Genomic DNA, 17,105 nt, shown 5'->3' with positions numbered 1-17,105 from the left:
TGTGATCTCCCATTGGGCACATCTGGAGGGGAGGCCCCATCTGGTTCATCAGTGAATCTGTCACAGCACTTACGCTGCTGTGCCATGCCCAGGGCAGGCAGGAACTTGCCAATAACAACTGAGAGACAGTCCACTCCTCAACATCCCGAACGTCAACCTCTGTTAAGAGCCACAAGAGGCTCGTAAGACCACTTTGCATCTGCCTTCCAGGAGCTTATGGCTCAATCATAGAGATCAGGCTGATTACATACAATTAATTGTTAATTAATTACATACAATTAACAAAAAGCAAGGGAAGATAGGGAACAGAATTACTGTGAAGATACACTGTCCATAGAAATTAAAAGAGAGGTTCCTTTTTATGAAACTAAACTGAATCTTAGTAATATAGGTTTATTTTGGATGGCTGAAAAGACAGGCTTCCAGGGGATTAGGAAAAGGCTTGAGAGAAAGGCCCTAACATTTACCATGTCATTGTTGGTGCCAAGACCTGGGTTAAGTACCTCATGTGCATGATTTCATCTTAACTATACAATAATCCTGCAAAGTAGATATCACTACCCATTTCCTAAGTAAGGAGGATGTGTCTTGAGGGGATTAAACAACTGGCCGAGGTTACACAGGACTAGTTGGTGGAGCTGGGATTTGAAAAAGGCAACCAGCTTCCATTTTACCACTTTGATTTCTCTAGAGCCAAATCTGTAAGTAACACCTGGGGTTTTCTTCAGGAAAAGGGAGCTCTTTGTATGTGTGACTAGTTCAAGTCATAAATCAATAAGCACAATGTGTAATATGTGCAAGACTCAACAAAAGTTAGCTGACTTTGAATGCAAGTCTGTTCGTCCAGAAAGAGAAGCAAGAAGGCTCATCAATCTGATGAAAGCGGGCTGGGGAGAAATGATTAAGGAAGGCAACCCTAGAATTGGGGATTATCCCAACAGAAAGCACAAAGGAGGGACAAAGACTAAAGTCCGGATGAGTATCACCTGTCCCAGTCTACTTCAGCTACAACAGAAGAGAAATTATCCAACTGAACATAGCTTTGTTGCAATGAACAGTTATGCTCAGAGGTGATGAATGAGAGAGAAAATGAGGTGAGGAAACATACTTGGTCTCGTTGGCACAGCGGATCTTGCAGCCTTCCTTGGGAATCACTAAGCCCAGGTGCATTCGGAGCCTGCAGTTTGTGGGCCCCGTGTGAGGCCACACGTGAGTTCCTGGATGCATGACAGAATATTTGATCTGCAAAGAAAATATAACACACCATTCATCCATTTATCAAGGTGTGGAGGAACTGCTAAATTAAAGTGACAATACAAAATTACTGTCAATTTGGATTAGAGTCTTGGTAAGACTCAGAATTTATATTCATCTTATTTCTTTGTGAAGGAGCTAAAAATAAGGATTTCCATTTTCCACCAAGTGATAAACACTGAACATTTTCCACCCTCAATTCTGACGTCAGCCACATGAAATTGTTTCATTAAAAAGGGGATAAAAAAAGAGACATTTGCTGAGCCAAAGGAAATAACCATTTCTTTATAAATGTTAGCATTAATCTCATTCTAATAACTAATTGTGCTCTTCCCAGCCCTGAAAATCTTCTTGGTACCTGTCCTCTTCTGCATCCTGTTGTCTCAGGGAATTTATCTAGTAAAGAACAGGTTTTAGGTGCTCCTTTGCAGGCATTTTCATTTTTTCTTCCTAGAACAATAAACAATAAAACTGTTAGAAACAATTCATGGTAAAGCTTTAAATCACCCCGTTTAGACCATATACAACCTAGATTGTCATCCCTACTCCATAGTAAGAAGGCTGAGTAAACACAGGAAGATATAGCATCTTGCTTCAATAGACAATGACTGGCAGAGCAAGGACAAGAATTCTGCACATAGTGTTAAATTATTTGACTAAGGATGCTGAATGCACAAGGTACCTGCTGAAAACTTATTTCCCCCCATGTGGCAGGAGAATAATGGCCACTTTCCAGAGGTCTACATCCTAAGCCCAGGAAGCTGTGAAGTTATATTACATGGTAAGGGGAAATTAAGGTTTCAGATAACATTGAGATTTGTAATCAGCTACTTTATATTTTTACTTATTTTTTTTTAAGATTTATTTATGCATACAAGAACTGGGGTACAGGCCAGCGATGTGAAAGGGGGGTGAGAGGATTCACCAGAGACAGAGTGCAGAACAGAACATGCAGATTGACTGAAATACACTGCTGAGGGGAGCAGTGAGCGAGACAGGAGATGTCTGCCGAGCCATGTGGGTAACTCTCTGGTCAGGGATCAAACTCGTGCTGCAGTGGCTGTGGACAGCTTCACAGACTGCATCTTAACCCCTTGCACCACCAGGGAGGCCCTCAGCTACTTTTTAAATTAGGAGAGTATCCTAAATTAACTGATGGGTCCAGTGTAATCACAGGCTCCTTAAATGTGCAAGAAAAAAGCAGAAGTGGGAACAAAGGGTGATACAGAGCGAGAAAGATTTGACGAGCCATTGCTGGCTTTGAAAATGGAAGGGGAACACAGCCAAGGGATGTGGACAGCACCTAGAAGCTGTCTCCAGAAGGATAGTGGTCTGATGACACTTTGATTTTAGTCCAAAATGAGACCCGCTGTAGACATCTGGCCTCTAGAACTGTACAGACGACAAATTTGTGTTATTTAAGCAAGTATGTTTGTGGTAATTTATTATAGCAGTCACAGTAAATTAATACATCTCTAATGAAGGTCTCCTCTAAAGAAGGAAATCAGCTTATCTTTTTAACCTGAAAATCTCTCTAGGACTGCATTAAAGAGTTTCCTATGCATTCTTTTTTAATTAGAATTTCAGTGTGTTATTTTTTCCCCCACCCTACAGATCATCCTTCATATATTGATAAAGGATAGGTTTTAAATGAAGCGGGGAAGAGGTCTTTGAGAGGTTTTTTTTTTTTTTTCTTTTTTTTGGTATGAGTAACTGTGTCAGGAACACATATTCTGGCACCTAGTTTATGGCCTCCTGGACTATGCATTTTCTTCATCATCTAGAACATCACTGTTTCCTAGGGAAGTTGTGCTCAGGAATGTATACAGCACCAATTTCGATAATTGAGTCTCACTGGGCTGAAATCAAAGTGTCACAGGTTACATTCCTTCTGGAGCTTCTAAGCATTGTCCACAGTCCTTGGCTTTGATTCCCTTCCATTTTTTTTAAGGATTTTTTTTTTAAATATAGAAATATTTTAATTCCCTAGTCAAAATTCCTAGAAGGGAATGCTACATCTAAAGCCAAACACAATAAGATAATCATATACCGAGATAATCATATACCGAGAATGAAATGAAATTCGTAAGAAAAGAAACTTACAGGTATTCTCAATCAAATGAAATATTTTATTCATTTAATAAAGTATTAAATACTTTATTAAATTAAATACTTAATACTTAAAGTAAATACTAAATTATTAAATTAAATATTTAAAATTAAATTAAAACATTAATTTAAATATTTAATTTAAATATTAAAATACTAAATTAAATACATAAAGTATTAATACTTAATACTTTATTCATTTTTTAAAGCAGTAGAGGTTTTTTTTTTTAATATAATCATCACTCAGTAAATGATGTCACAGGGCAGGGTCAAATCATGTTTTAATCTCCTTCTCATGAGAAAGGTTTTCTAAGGAAATGACACATTTATCAGATGCCTTTTCATCGTTCTTTTACACTTTTGAATTCTAAATCCAAATTGTATGGCCTGTTTCAAAAAAAAAGTAGAGGCTATTAAACCTACAAGTTCTATTGCTGAGAGGTACAAAGTTAGTTTTTCACCAATTCCATGGGGTAAAGTCAAGATTGCTTTTCCCTGGACTGATAGGGAATTTAGAAAGGAGACAATATTTTCACCCAGGAAAGGAAATTTTCTTTTCCATGATTGCCAATAACTTTGTCATCATGATCAAGCTTTCTAGAAGAAATTCAGCCTGGTTCCATCTCAATATACTGATTAAATTCTTCTAGCCCAAGTGTCTGAAGAGGACACAATAACAAGAATAACCTATAAATTGTTCATTTGCATCATTTGCAATAAGAATTACCTTTGTTTCACTTTATCCTAGATGTTACCCAACCAATTCCTTTAGAAAACCTGACTGTACAGCCACTGCTATCATTCCCAGCTATATCCAAGAGTTCTTTTTAATTAGTGCAGTTCTTCCAAAAAAACATCCATTTTAACAAAATACCAAATCCGGGAAGGGCAAGCAGCGTGTAGTTCCTTTAGTCCCGCTCTTCCCATGATTCGATCCAGTACACTGAATTGCTTATTCAGACTGTTAGCAGCAGCAGCATTTTTAGATTCTTTAGAAGGGGTTTCACAGTGATTTTTCTGTTTTTATCTTTTATTGTTAAAACTAGCTGATACGGTCCTTTCTTTAGTCATGAAAATCACATTAAGAACATCAACTATTGATAGTTCATTTAAAGTGATCTGACAGTCAGCAATGGTTGCACTAACCATGGAATCAATACTTCTAGAAAACAGGATTGCAATATTTACCTTCCTATCATGAGTTTTCAAAAGTTCATTTGCTATCAGGCTGTCATCCCTGGGTAAACACAAGAGGCATCTCTTAACTGCAAAACCCAGGACATCAATGAACTGCTTCCTTCATGTATCAATCAGTAAGAAATCCCTAAAATGTCCCGCTTGTAGGTGGGGCAGTGGGAATGATACCACAATGAATCTTGAACGGAGCTTGTGGTGGTAACATAGCTAAAGGAACAACATGTCTGAAGTGTTTCTTCATTTGCTGCCACCAGTACAAATGGTAGAAAGCCTGGAAATTTGAGTGAGGATATTAACAGATTCTTTGATAACATTCTCTCCAGAAATATATTTCCATGGATACAATTTTTAAACCCCAAATCTAGAAATGGAAGTGGACATGACATCAATTCTGAAAATTCCAGATGCAGGAATTTCCTGCCATTGATTGGACACCAACTGAAGAGATACAGAAACTCGTACTGAAATTACTAAAATGCCAAAGTAGGCTACAACAACCAAAAATATTCTTATCAAATGATGACAATGACTTGAAGCTTGATAGTATATAAAACATCAAGTACTTTGGACTTCTGGGATAAGTCACAAAATACCAGATTAACTCTTACAAGAGGAAAGACAAACATTATTTGGGTATTGTTCTCTTCAGTTTTAACTGTTAACTCTACAAAAGACTTCTCCATTCCACACAGAAATGGAGTCTCCAGGAACACACAGTTTCTTTCATCCTCCACAATCTGAATGGTCAAAACACCTCTCAAGTGAAGGAAATGACCAGAAAGTAAACACTGGTAGTTAACATTAAACTTTCACAACTGTTTACTACTATTGTATCCCTGTCCTTTAAGATTGCAGAGCAAATCATCTTTCAAATCTTTGCTAAAATGCTCAATAAAAAAGTTTACAGAACAACCACTACCACACATTGTTAAGTGAAATCAACTATTACTTGATTTTGGTTTTGTCTGAGTTTTCTATTTATTGGCATTTTTTCAATTCATTCAATATATTTGTTTTCAGAAAACATTTCTGTTCAGTCTGCAAGAAAGTTGTTGCTGTTCTTTCTGTTGCTGCCTTTATATTTTCTTGTTCTTCAGGTTAGGAAGCTCACCCACAATTTTTTGATCTTTAATTGTGCTGCTAATATCTCCTTGCGCAGGGTCAAACTGTCCCCGGGCACCCACCAGCTGGGCATCTCCAGGGAACACATGAGAGGTAGGCTGCACTACAGAACAAGTGCCAGCAGCTGCCATCCCCCAGCTGCAGAATGCATGGCTTCCAGAAGCTCACCTTTGCCATGACTCCTACTCATAGTATCTCTGGACCACAATACTTTAGCAAACAACCTCCACATGTATATTAGCTTTTTCTAGGTTATCTTTTTACCTTTCAATTGACTAAAATCTTAGTTGCTAATTTTAGTCACTAATACAGTACTCCAAATGAAATGAATGATAAATATCAGTTTGAACAAATAAATTCCTGTATAACTCATCCTAAAGCATTTTCCAGTACTACTTTCCATGTCTGTCCATATGCAGAATATGGGGATGGCTTGGCAAGAGTCCCCAATTCTGGGTTCTGTGCTATGTGCAGTGTTTAAATGAAGTCTGATGGCTTAAGGAGCAAGCAGAGGTGGCTGGATTTCCCATGGCTGCAGTAGTGAGGGCTGAGCATGTGTCACTGGAAGAGCAGGTATAACTTAATTGAAAGATAAGTAATGAATGGGTCAATATCCAAGTGATTGCCCCCTGGTCAGGACTGGACTAGAGAGCAACCAGTCCTTTACACTCATCGTTTCTGGTCCTTGGGAGAGGGGGAAGCTATATAATAGATGCCCAACATTCCTGATTGCCACTGGTACTTTTTACTAGTCACACATGATTGTGAGGGGGCAGGAATCCAATAACAGTCTCCTGGTGCTCACAATGGGCCATGACACTGGGCATCCTAGAATGATTCATCTGATGCCCACACACCTGTTTAAGGAGGTGCTAGTTGTGTCTTGTTTCACAGCGGAGGAATGGAGGCATCAGATGAAGTGCTGAACACTTAAGGCCAACAGACTTGACTCATTTTAGTGAGATGCCAACAGATAAAATTAGCAAGTTGTTCACCTGTTGTCCTTATAGCTACATTACAAAAATTTTGTTGGTGAAAATCTGACAGTCACTTGAGATGACATGATTTCTCTCCTGAAGTTTCCTTGAAAATATTACGGAACTAGTTTCCTCTCTTACATGCAAGCCATTCTGAAAGCATCATTGAGATAAACCGTGCTTTCTTGTCCTTTAATGTAAACCAACTGCTTATTCTCCTCTCAATTTATTTTGTGTAGCTAAAGATGTGCAGCACATCTGTTTAGTTCTCAAAATAGATTTATTTTTATGTAGCTCTTGTTAGCCAGGTTAACCTGATTTTTCAAGATCACTGGAAAGAGACTTTCAGATAAAATGCAATGGTCCTCATGTTAAGGATAGACTGACTATTAACTCACATCTGTGTGCCCAGGTTGGGTTCAGCTCAAAGGATATTAGGTTGAATATAAACCACTTCTTATTCTTGAAGAGCTCAGACAACAGTTACTGTTGTCTTGTTTTGTTTTATTTTTTAAGATTATTTATGTATACAAGAGCTATGGTGCAGGCCAGAGATGCGGGGGGTGAGAGGATTCACCAGGGACAGAGTGGGGAACAGAACAGGCAGATTTTCTGAAATACACTGCTGAGGGAAGCAGCAGATGAGACAGGAGAGGTCTGCTGTGCCATGTGTGTAGCTCCCTGGCTAGGGATTGAACTCGTGCTGCAGTGGCTGCGGATTACTTCATAGTGCTGCATTTTAACCCCTTGTACATTGTTACCTCATTTACCACGGAGGCCCCCGTTGTCTTGTTTTATCATCTCTAACAATCTTCTATGGTGATATCATTTTGGCATGCAATGTCACCTGCATTTTTCAGGAGTGAATGAGGCTCAGGGACTCTCTTTTCTAAGACACTGATAAGCACACAGTGAACTTCTCAGTATAGAAGAGTGTCATTTGTTGTGTGGGTTTTTTTTTTTAAAGATTTATTTATTAATACAAGCACTGGGTACAGTCAGAGGCACGGGAGGGTGAGAGAATTCACCAGAGCCAGAGCGGAGAGTAGAACAGGCAGAGTGACGAAGTACACTGCTGAGGGAAGAAGCGGGTGGCAGGAGAGGTCTGCGTGCCATGTGGGACCCTCGCCCAGCAGTCAGGCATTAAACTGGCGCTGCAGAGGCTGCGGGCAGCTTCACAACCCAGCACTCAACCGCTGCGCCACCGGGGAGGCCCTAGAAGAGTGTCATTTGTAACACACTGCTTAACAGGCAAGACCAGGGAAATCAAACCCTATTTATATATGTTTATCCAAATACATGTTTAAGTATACACACACACATCTAAATATACACATACCGAAGTGTTCATAAGTAGGTTTTTTAAAAAATGAATGGATTTTTGATAATCTAGGGTTTCTGGGCACTTTCCCTTAAAGTGAGGGAATCTGGGCTTTGGGGAATATCACCAGAAGATTCATGGCCAGTTTCTGTCAGGTTGTAGAGAACAATCTGGAGTCAGGAGCTCACCTTGCTGCCATAGAGTAAACTGGCTCCAATCGCCCTTCTCTCTCAGGTTCTCATCTTCAGGCAGGAAGAGGCCTTGGGCTTTATCCATGACTGCAAGACCTTCATCGCGGATTAACTTCCAATTTCTTTCTAAGGACTAGAGGGAAGATCTTGATTTTACTGGGATGAAAATATTCTTGGTAGAACACCTTATATTCTCAATTTTTTGTTTGCTTGATTAATAAAGTAATGAAATGTTTGTTCTCATCCAAATTGCTCATCTCGATTTTCTCTGTGAACTCTTGTGAAGAGTATAAAGGAAAAACAGCCTAATATTAATTTTCAGAAAATAATGCCTTTGGGGCATAATTCCTAGGAACCTCAGAGAATAATCCCCTCCACCATTTGTTTTTAGATTTGCCTAAAGGTTATTTCTTTTTTACAGACCATAACCTAACAAGCATATAGATCTTGCTGATCATATCACATCAATGCACTACATTGAGCATCATGGGACAACTGAACATCCAGACTAGAATACAAATCACCAAATTAATTTCACCTTTCAATAGAGGTCCTCATAAAGATGCCATTCAGCAGGGTAAATATTAATTAAACTTTCGAAGACATTGGAAAGGTGGTCATTGGAGCATGGATGTATTATAAAAGTAATAGCAGAACAAAGCAAATAAATGCCCTAGTGTTTAGAATTCAGCCAAACAAAAATATTCCTTGACTTCTCATTTGTGAGATTGCTTTAGCTCCTGTCAGAAAACAGGTTTACAACCAGTGGAGCTTGGAGTGGTGGCAAGACTAGTACATCCAGAGGTCTTCCAGGTAATTGTCAAGATCACACTGTGATGCTGATTACAGTGTGGGGGCAGAATGAGGTGGGGCAGAGCTGGTAGACAGGCAGGTTAGACCTTGGAGTAGCAAACCTAAAAGAACTTCTATCAGGAGAAAAGAACAAAAACTGTTTTCCTGTATGAAAAAGACACCGTAGAGATGAAACAAGATTTTGAAATGTTAATAATTTTAAACATTTCTGTGTTAAATAACAAGTGGATAGAATAGCTGAGTATATGGTGCGTGGATAGGGAGGAACACAATAGATGATTTCAATAAGAATGGGGCTCAAGAGCAAGGACCTAGAACTAATAAGTTACAAAGGGAAAGATTTTGACACAAAAAATGAAGACAATTAGTGCTGCCTCAAAATGGATTGAGGTGCCTTGTAAAACACAATTCTCTAGCTTTTGAATTAGTCAAGTGAAGCCCGAAAGACCAATTATTGGATAGAACAAAGCACAAGATAATGTGTAGTGATTTTACCAACTCATGCTTTATGAATTCATGATTCAAGGCAGGAAAAGCAAGAAGTCAGGCAACTGCATAGGCAGAAGCTCCAGGAAAGACAAATACCTCAGAGATCTGTGTGAAACCAGAAGCCAACTGCAGTCAGACCTAAGGACGTTTTTTTATACTGTGTGAAAGCAAATTGTTTATTAAAATATCCTAGGGCTATAGATTTTAAGGTTACATAATGATTTGATATTCATTCCCCCTTTATTGGTCTATTTTTTTCTCTAGTTTCAGCTTTACTGAGATGTAGTTACATATTAAATGGTAAGATATTTAAAGTGTATATTGCGGTGATTTGATACACATATACACTGCAAAAAGACCCCTCCCATCCGGTTAATTAACACACTCATCACTTCACATATTTATCTTTCTCTGTGTGTGTGAACAATTACGTTTTACTTTATTAGCAAATTTCAATTATATGATAGTGTTATTAATTGTAGTCACCATGTTTTACATTAGATCCCCAGACCTTATTCATGTTATAGCTGAAAGTAGCTTTTCACCAGCCTCTTCTATCTCGCCCACCCCCTAGGCTCTGGCAGCCACTTTTACACTGTTTCTATTCATTTAACATTTTGCTTTAATTCTACATGTAAGTGACATCCTGCAGTCCTTTTCTTTCTCTGCCTGACTCATTTCATTTAGTATAATGCCCTCAAAGTCCATCCACTTTGTTGCAATGGTGGGATTTCCTCTTTTCTCCTGACTGAAGGGTACGTGTCATACATACACACGCGTCTTCTTTATCCATTCACTAACTGATGGACACTTACGCGCGTCCATAGCTTGGATATTGTGAATAATGCTGCAGTGAAAATAGGTTTGTAGAAATCGCTTCAATGTGCTGCTCTTATTTCCTTTACACACATACCCAGAGTGGGACTGTTGGGTCATGTGATAATTCCAGTTATAATTTCTTAAGGAAATTATATTTATTTGCAATAGTATGTATACAAATTGACTAATTTTATTTTTTTGTTTCTATGAAATCTGCCTAGTGCAGCATGCCAAAATCCATGGCTGCCCCTATACCCTCCCCGCTTCCTGCCGGTGCTGGTCATCTATCCACCAACATTTCTGATATGACTTCATCCCAAGTGGATAATTTGTAAATAGCAAATCTAACTGCATTTGAATAAAGAGATACTCAAAAGGCCTCACGTGGGCAGGTCCCTGAAGTCAGAAAATAAGATGGTTCTGTCAAGAATCCTGAGATTACGGGAAGGAAAAAAATGAATCCCAGATATTCACCATCTCTCAAATGCACCTAAATTGCCAACACTCCCTGTGGTTATTGTAACTTGTTCAAGTAGCTAGATAAATCTGTTATAATCTTGTTAAAGTGCCACAAAGACAAGGGGAAAATTACCTCTCCGACACATGAAATTACTTTCCAGATGAGGTTATCGGTGTCTTACACAGACACGTTCTCCTCCTTTCCCCTCCTGGTATTTTAGAAGTTTCTTTTCTTTCTTTTGAAAGCTGATTTTAGGTACATAAATGGAAAGAGCTGATCTTTTTTTTACTAAAATAGGGTACAAGCCCTAGGGGAAATGCTTAAGTGATTGCGTCACTAAATACAATTTTTTTTTACCTTTTACTTGAGAGCATGCTGTTTCTTTTATGTGAAATGGTGACATCCCTGCCTCCCCTTTACCTCCTATCCTCAACAGTCCCCTGGGAATTGTTGAGGTACTTTTCCATGAGTAGAAATGACTTTTCAAAAATACTTTTCACTTCCTCTTGTCTTACATGGCACACAGGTGTCAGGTGGCTGACTGGCGCAAAAGGAGCAAAATGGTCCAGCGGGATCTCCTCAGGCCCAGCTGGAAACACCTGTACCGCATGCCACAGGCTTGCTCAATACTTAGAAGTCTGGTTTATTTTCATCACAAAACAAACATTTTCGAGTTTGATACTTTGTCATAGAATTTTACAACAGGAACAAGCCATACTATTAATCTAGTGAAAACTTTTCCACTTCATGGCGGACAGAATCACTCTTGGTGGTTAATGAGCCTAACATCTTCCAGGCCAGGGCAAGAGTTGGCTCTGCCATGTCCCCACTCCAGCACCTGTGGGAGAACAGGTCAGGCTATGCTGGCACCGGGAGGTACTTGAAGGTCTTTGGGGGTACCTTGGCACTGGCACTGTGTGTGTCTCAAAGCGAGTTCACCTTCCTAACAACTGGGAAAAGTGGGCTAAGCAAGCGATCACAGCCATTAAACCTGGTGACATAACAAATATCACAAAGCCAGAGGCAAACAAGGTCTATGTGTAAACATTCTTTCTAGCACAGTCATGACTGCACGTGGAGGTGTTTTTCAACTTTAGAAAGACACAGCATAGCAGGGTCTCTTTTATGGGCCTGAAGAAGAAAACTGGGATGAGACCTAGAAATATTGTTTTTAAGGACAAGCAAGGTACTACAATGAATAAAATTCACATGTTTATAGAAGATTAAAGACTAGCTGAATTAGTCAGGCTATGGGGAGGAGGGAGGGAGGGAGGGGGAGAAAGAGAGAGAGAGAGAGAGAGAATGGGAAATAATGTGATTTTCTTCTGTAATAATATGACTCAGTTGTCTGAGATGGCAAAGAATTCCATTTTTAAAGGAAATTCCAGTAGGAACTAGAAGGTTCACACAGAGCAAGCCATGCCTACATTTTTAAAGGACTTATCTGAAATATTATTTCCCAAATTCCTGTATTTCACAACTGAAAAGAAAACTGATAGGGTTGGGAATTGAACTGATTGCCCAGAAAACAGTCTCTAGTTCACGTTTCTTCTTGTGGCTACACAGACTTTAGAAAACTGAGATGTGATTGTTTTTTACAAATGCCGTACGCCTTCATAAATCCATCATTGACAACTACCTTCTGAGTTAAACTCAGTTGCACTTGACACTCTAGTTATTTATGAATGGCCTTCCCAGTTTTAATCCCACAGTATATTCAAATATACTGCTGAGGAGAGCAGTGGGTGAGTCAGGAGAGGTCTGCTGCACCCTGTGGGTAGCTCCCTGGCCAGCCTGGGGATCGAACTCATGCTACAGTGGCTGCAGATAGCTTCAGAGTGCTGAGACTTAACCCCTTGCAGCACCAGGGAGGCCCTCACATTCAGTTCTCTTTAATTTATATTCGCTTCCAGGCAATGGACCCCCTCCCAGATAGTATGCGCACTCCTCTTCACCATTAAATGAGATGTCCTGTTTTTAAAGTCTTCTCCTAAAACAAATTTGCAGAAAATCTTTAGAGAAGCAAGCAATAGCCAAACATTCTTATTTAACTTCCCTTAATATTTTCATTTAACCAAAAATATACACTTACTACAGGTCTTATAACCGGAGCAGCTGTCTCTTATTTAACTCTTTCTAAGTCCTAAGTCCAACCCCCAGATATTCTTTTAAACTTCTGATATATACCAATTTACATATTCTAAATAAAACATTTATAGTTATTTCTTAATTTATTAAATCTAAAATTATCACTCATCTTTCTATCGACAAAGGTAAAAAGGTAACACTTTGACAATACCTTTTTCTGTTCTCCATCTCACAAAACAGTTAATCTCACAAGTCTTTCACGTATCTGAATAAATTCACATTTGGGTTTATAATAGGATAATGCGGTATCACTCACACCTGAGCCACACTGTAATTATATACTTCATTTCACACATAGTACTTTTAAAAATTCTTTTTGGCATAATTTTAATCCATGAATCACTCTTTCTTCTTTATAGCTCTGAAAGAGCACTTTTTCCACCATATGCCCCAAACATAAGCTATCCCTTTCTTTTTCTCTCTGGGTAGTTGCTGCTGGGTTGGCTACACAATGGTCATCATGGAATTTCCCTTGGCCCCTGCCTGATACCAGGCTTGCCAATTATTAGATTCTAGTTGTTTCAGAGAAAGGACACGACACAGGTTAAAATGAGTTTTTGAGTATACCTGAAGGGACCCCTATACTTTAATGAAGACTGTGTATAGAGGTTTAGGTAGTAAATCATTTTTCCTTAGAATTTAGATTGTGCTGCTATTTTGCATGATAAACTTGCAGTGATGCTGCTGGGAAATCTGATGCCTTCTAGATTACTTTGTTTTTGATCCTCTAGGAATTTTATTAAAGTCAGTATAGTTGTGAGGGGTGTAAATTCTGACCCTGCCACTTATTAGCTGTGTGATATCTGTAAAGTTATTGAACTACTCTGTGGTGAAGTTTTCTCCTTTATAAAAAGAGTAAAATACTACTACTTCCCTTAAAAGTCTCTAAAAAGGTATGTGCTAAAAGTACTTGTCTTATACATACATACATGCATATATATGTGTGTGTATATATGTATGTGTGTATGTGGCAATGATAATGATGAGGATTTTAAGAGCTTCTCTTTATTTCTGGTCTCCTGATATCCTTTGGCAACATTCCTTAGTGTAAGTGCGGGATACTCCATGTTCTCGTTAATGTGGAAACTCGTACTTTTCAATTCTGGATCATCTTCTAGTATTTTGTTAATGCTATCTTCCCATTCCGCCCCCAACCCCCATTCTTTTTGTATCTTCTTTTGTTTGAAAGTTGAACATGTTAAAATGAGCCTCTAATTTCCTAACTTTTCTATTTTCTATCTTTAATTTTTTGTTTTTCTTCTGGAGGATTCCTTGATTATGCTTGCCACATTACTATTAAATTCTTATTTCTGCAAACTACATTTTTTTAGATTTTAGAGAGCCTTGTCTACATCTTTGATCATTTCTTTATATTGTATCTTACTCTTTTTTTCATGAATACGCTATCTTTTATTATTTAAGTTGGAATTTGTTCCCTGGATTTTGTGTTACCACCAAACTATAGCATTCTTTTAGTTTGTTTTGTTCATCTTCTGTCATCTTGAAAGGTCTCACCAGGTTTGGTGTTTCTCTGCTATTAGCCCTATAAAACCGAGGCGATGACTGGAAAGCTTTGTGCAAAGGGGCAGGGCCTGTAAATGATGGATAGGCAGGCCGCACTATAGGGTGCATAACCAGGCCAGTTTGCTCACTATGTATCCTAGAAATCAGCATACAGGCCTATTTTTTGAGACCATGCAGTTCCTCCAGTTGATGCAGTATACCAGGCGCCTTGTATTCCTCCTCTTTCAAGGGCCCTCTGCTACCGTTTATTTTCATTTCAGCTTTCTTGTACCTGCCAAGTCAGATACATCTCTTTTCCAATTTTTAACAAGCAAACAAAAAACCTGTTCCTCTGTTATTGTCGCCCTCATTTTTTTTTATTTGTACATTAACACTATTTTGATTCTTTTTTAATTTTTTAAAAAGATTTATTTATTTATTCAAGCACTGGGTACAGTCAGAAGCATGGGAGGGTGAGAGAATTCACCAGAGCCAGAGCGGGGAACAGAACAGACAGAATGACGAAACACACTGCTGAGAGGAGCAGCGGGCGCGGTAGGAGAGGTCTGTTGCGCCATGTGGGACTCTCGCCGGTGGCCAGGGATCGAACCGGCGTTGCAGAGGCTGAGGGCAGTTTCACAGCCTAGTGATCAACTGCTGCGCCACCAGGTGAGGCCCCATTTTGATTCTTTTATTATCATTTGCGATTTCACATTAAATGCATATGTTTAGTTTGCTTAATCCTTCACTCATTTGCTATATATCTCTAACAATTGATTACTTTTGACAGTTTACCTTTTCTTAGATTAGAAAGAACTTGTCAAATATAACTCAACTTTCCAGTGAAACAAACTTCATTAGCCTGCAAAGTCCTTTACTAGTCACTCAAATGCATCTTCAATGATCACTAAACAAGAGTAATGATGTTTCGTGCAACAGATAGTAGACAAACAGCAAAAGTCTCAGCATCACAGCTCACATTTTAAACCAAACTCTGTTCATCCATACACTGATTTATTGTCAACCTGATTTCTTTTCACCCCTTTCCTTGCATCATTCAGCTGGCAAACCCCCAAGTCCATGACGTGCTCATTTGATAAAAATGATTACGATACTTGAAGCTTGACATAAAAATCATTTTAAATTTGCTCTAATGAAACAAAATTCATCAAACTGAGCTTTAAATATCATCCTCTGTATAGGAAATTAGGATGTTTCAGAGAAATACTTTTGCTGAGGCAGCTAGTAAACATTGCAGATTGCTAAGCAAGGGGAGTTGCCACAGAAAGTCACCATTGATATTAGTCTGCAAGGGCTGCCACACAAAACACCAGAGACAATACGGCTTCACCGACAGAAATGTACTGTGTCTCAGTTCTGGAGGTTGAAAGCCAAAGATCAAAGTGTCGCATCAGCAGGCTTCATTTCTTTTAAGCTTTGTCATTCAGCGGACCTCCTCACCATGCTCTCACCTGGGCTTTTCTCTGTGTATGTCCACACCCCTCCCTATGTCCAAATTTCCTTATTTTATAAGAACACGCAACACATTAGATTAGGGTCCACCCTTATGGACTCATTTTAACTTAACTACCTTTCAAAGTAGTTACTCTTTGAAAAGACAGTTGGTTCTATCACCAAATACCTCACTATTCCAGTTTATTAGGGGTGTTGGGGCTTTAGACTATGCGTTTTGAGGGGATACACTAAACCCATAACATTAATACAGACTCAGGTAGGAACTAGCTCCAGTTAAGAAACCAAACAGCAGAGTGAAGGGAACAGGAATAAATACGAGTCAATAGATGAAAAAACAGATTTAATAAGAGCAAAATAAAACACAGCCATGGAAAAAGGCAGGAAGACGTACGCTTTCAACACATGGAACAAAACATATTACAAGAACTCTTAGAATTCAGATTAATGCAAACAAGTAACAGTGCATGGTTAGCTGCTAAGAAAGGGGGCATTAACAAAACATGGAAATCAACAGTTGAAAAGTCCCAGAGATAGGTTTGTACCTTGAAAAGTTCTGACCCTATAGTAAGTGGCTTGTGGCCAAAACTATTCTACTTAAAGTTTATGCATTAAATTGAAGAAAGAATGAGTGGATAACAATGGTACTTTAGTACAATGTATACCACATTGTACCTAATTATGGAAGAACATACATGCTATAGTTCATCATTTTAAAAACTTTGTAGTTGATATTTTAGAGATAAAGTCAGTTTATTTAAATTTAACCAAAACATACCCATGATAGACATGGGTAACAGAGTACTCAGCCTCAGAAGTAATACCCTGGGGTGGGGAATCCCCTTGAGTGCTGAGCCGAGGTTATGAAGTGAGGGCAAACACCATAGTGTGTCTCATGCTCTCACAGCAAATTCTCTTTGCAATAATTTTTAATAAAATCTCCAGGGAAATTAGTAGCATTAAACGAGCAATCTCTTGCTGGTCCTAGTGCATTTTAATTGCATCTCCTGTTTTTTGAATTTGGATATAAAGATATAGGAAAACATCTAACATTTCTTATTGTGGAAATGCAGAGACCAACCCAATGGAAAAACAAAGGCTGTTCTGAACTTGCTCTACCAAGGAGTCAGCCACCACCACTTCTGCTTCTGGCAGGGGCTCAAAGGCAGGCAGAGGTGAGGGAAAGCTCTACTGTGAAAGACGGGAAGGTTTCAGGTGTGTCCTATTTG

General features: G+C 38.8%; 1 protein-coding gene and 1 pseudogene across 5 annotated transcripts in view; both read right to left on the bottom strand.

Moving 5' to 3' along the window:
• Nucleotides 1-17,105, bottom strand: part of ASPH (aspartate beta-hydroxylase) — a gene marked incomplete at its 3' end in the record, with an annotated part of 195,793 nt that overhangs the window by 14,137 nt on the left and 164,551 nt on the right. For all 4 annotated transcript variants that reach the window (XM_084230766.1, XM_084230767.1, XM_084230768.1 and 1 more), the window contains 3 exons: nt 8,169-8,304; nt 1,613-1,704; nt 1,109-1,242 (listed from right to left, as the gene is read on the bottom strand). In XM_084230766.1, the coding sequence (XP_084086892.1) occupies nt 1,109-1,242; nt 1,613-1,704; nt 8,169-8,304 (362 nt within the window). The remainder of the gene's footprint in view (nt 1-1,108; nt 1,243-1,612; nt 1,705-8,168; nt 8,305-17,105) is intronic.
• Nucleotides 4,195-5,813, bottom strand: LOC311168229 (asparagine synthetase domain-containing protein 1-like; annotated as a pseudogene). The gene is made up of 2 exons: nt 5,672-5,813; nt 4,195-5,048 (listed from the first exon to the last, which is right to left on the bottom strand). The product of its transcript is annotated as an asparagine synthetase domain-containing protein 1-like (transcript).

The sequence above is a fragment of the Talpa europaea genome, assembly GCF_964194135.1.
Source record: "Talpa europaea genome assembly, chromosome: 3".
NCBI lineage: Eukaryota > Metazoa > Chordata > Mammalia > Eulipotyphla > Talpidae > Talpa > Talpa europaea.
Note: the sequence above shows the minus strand (reverse complement) of the source record. Positions and strands in the feature narration are given on the sequence as shown.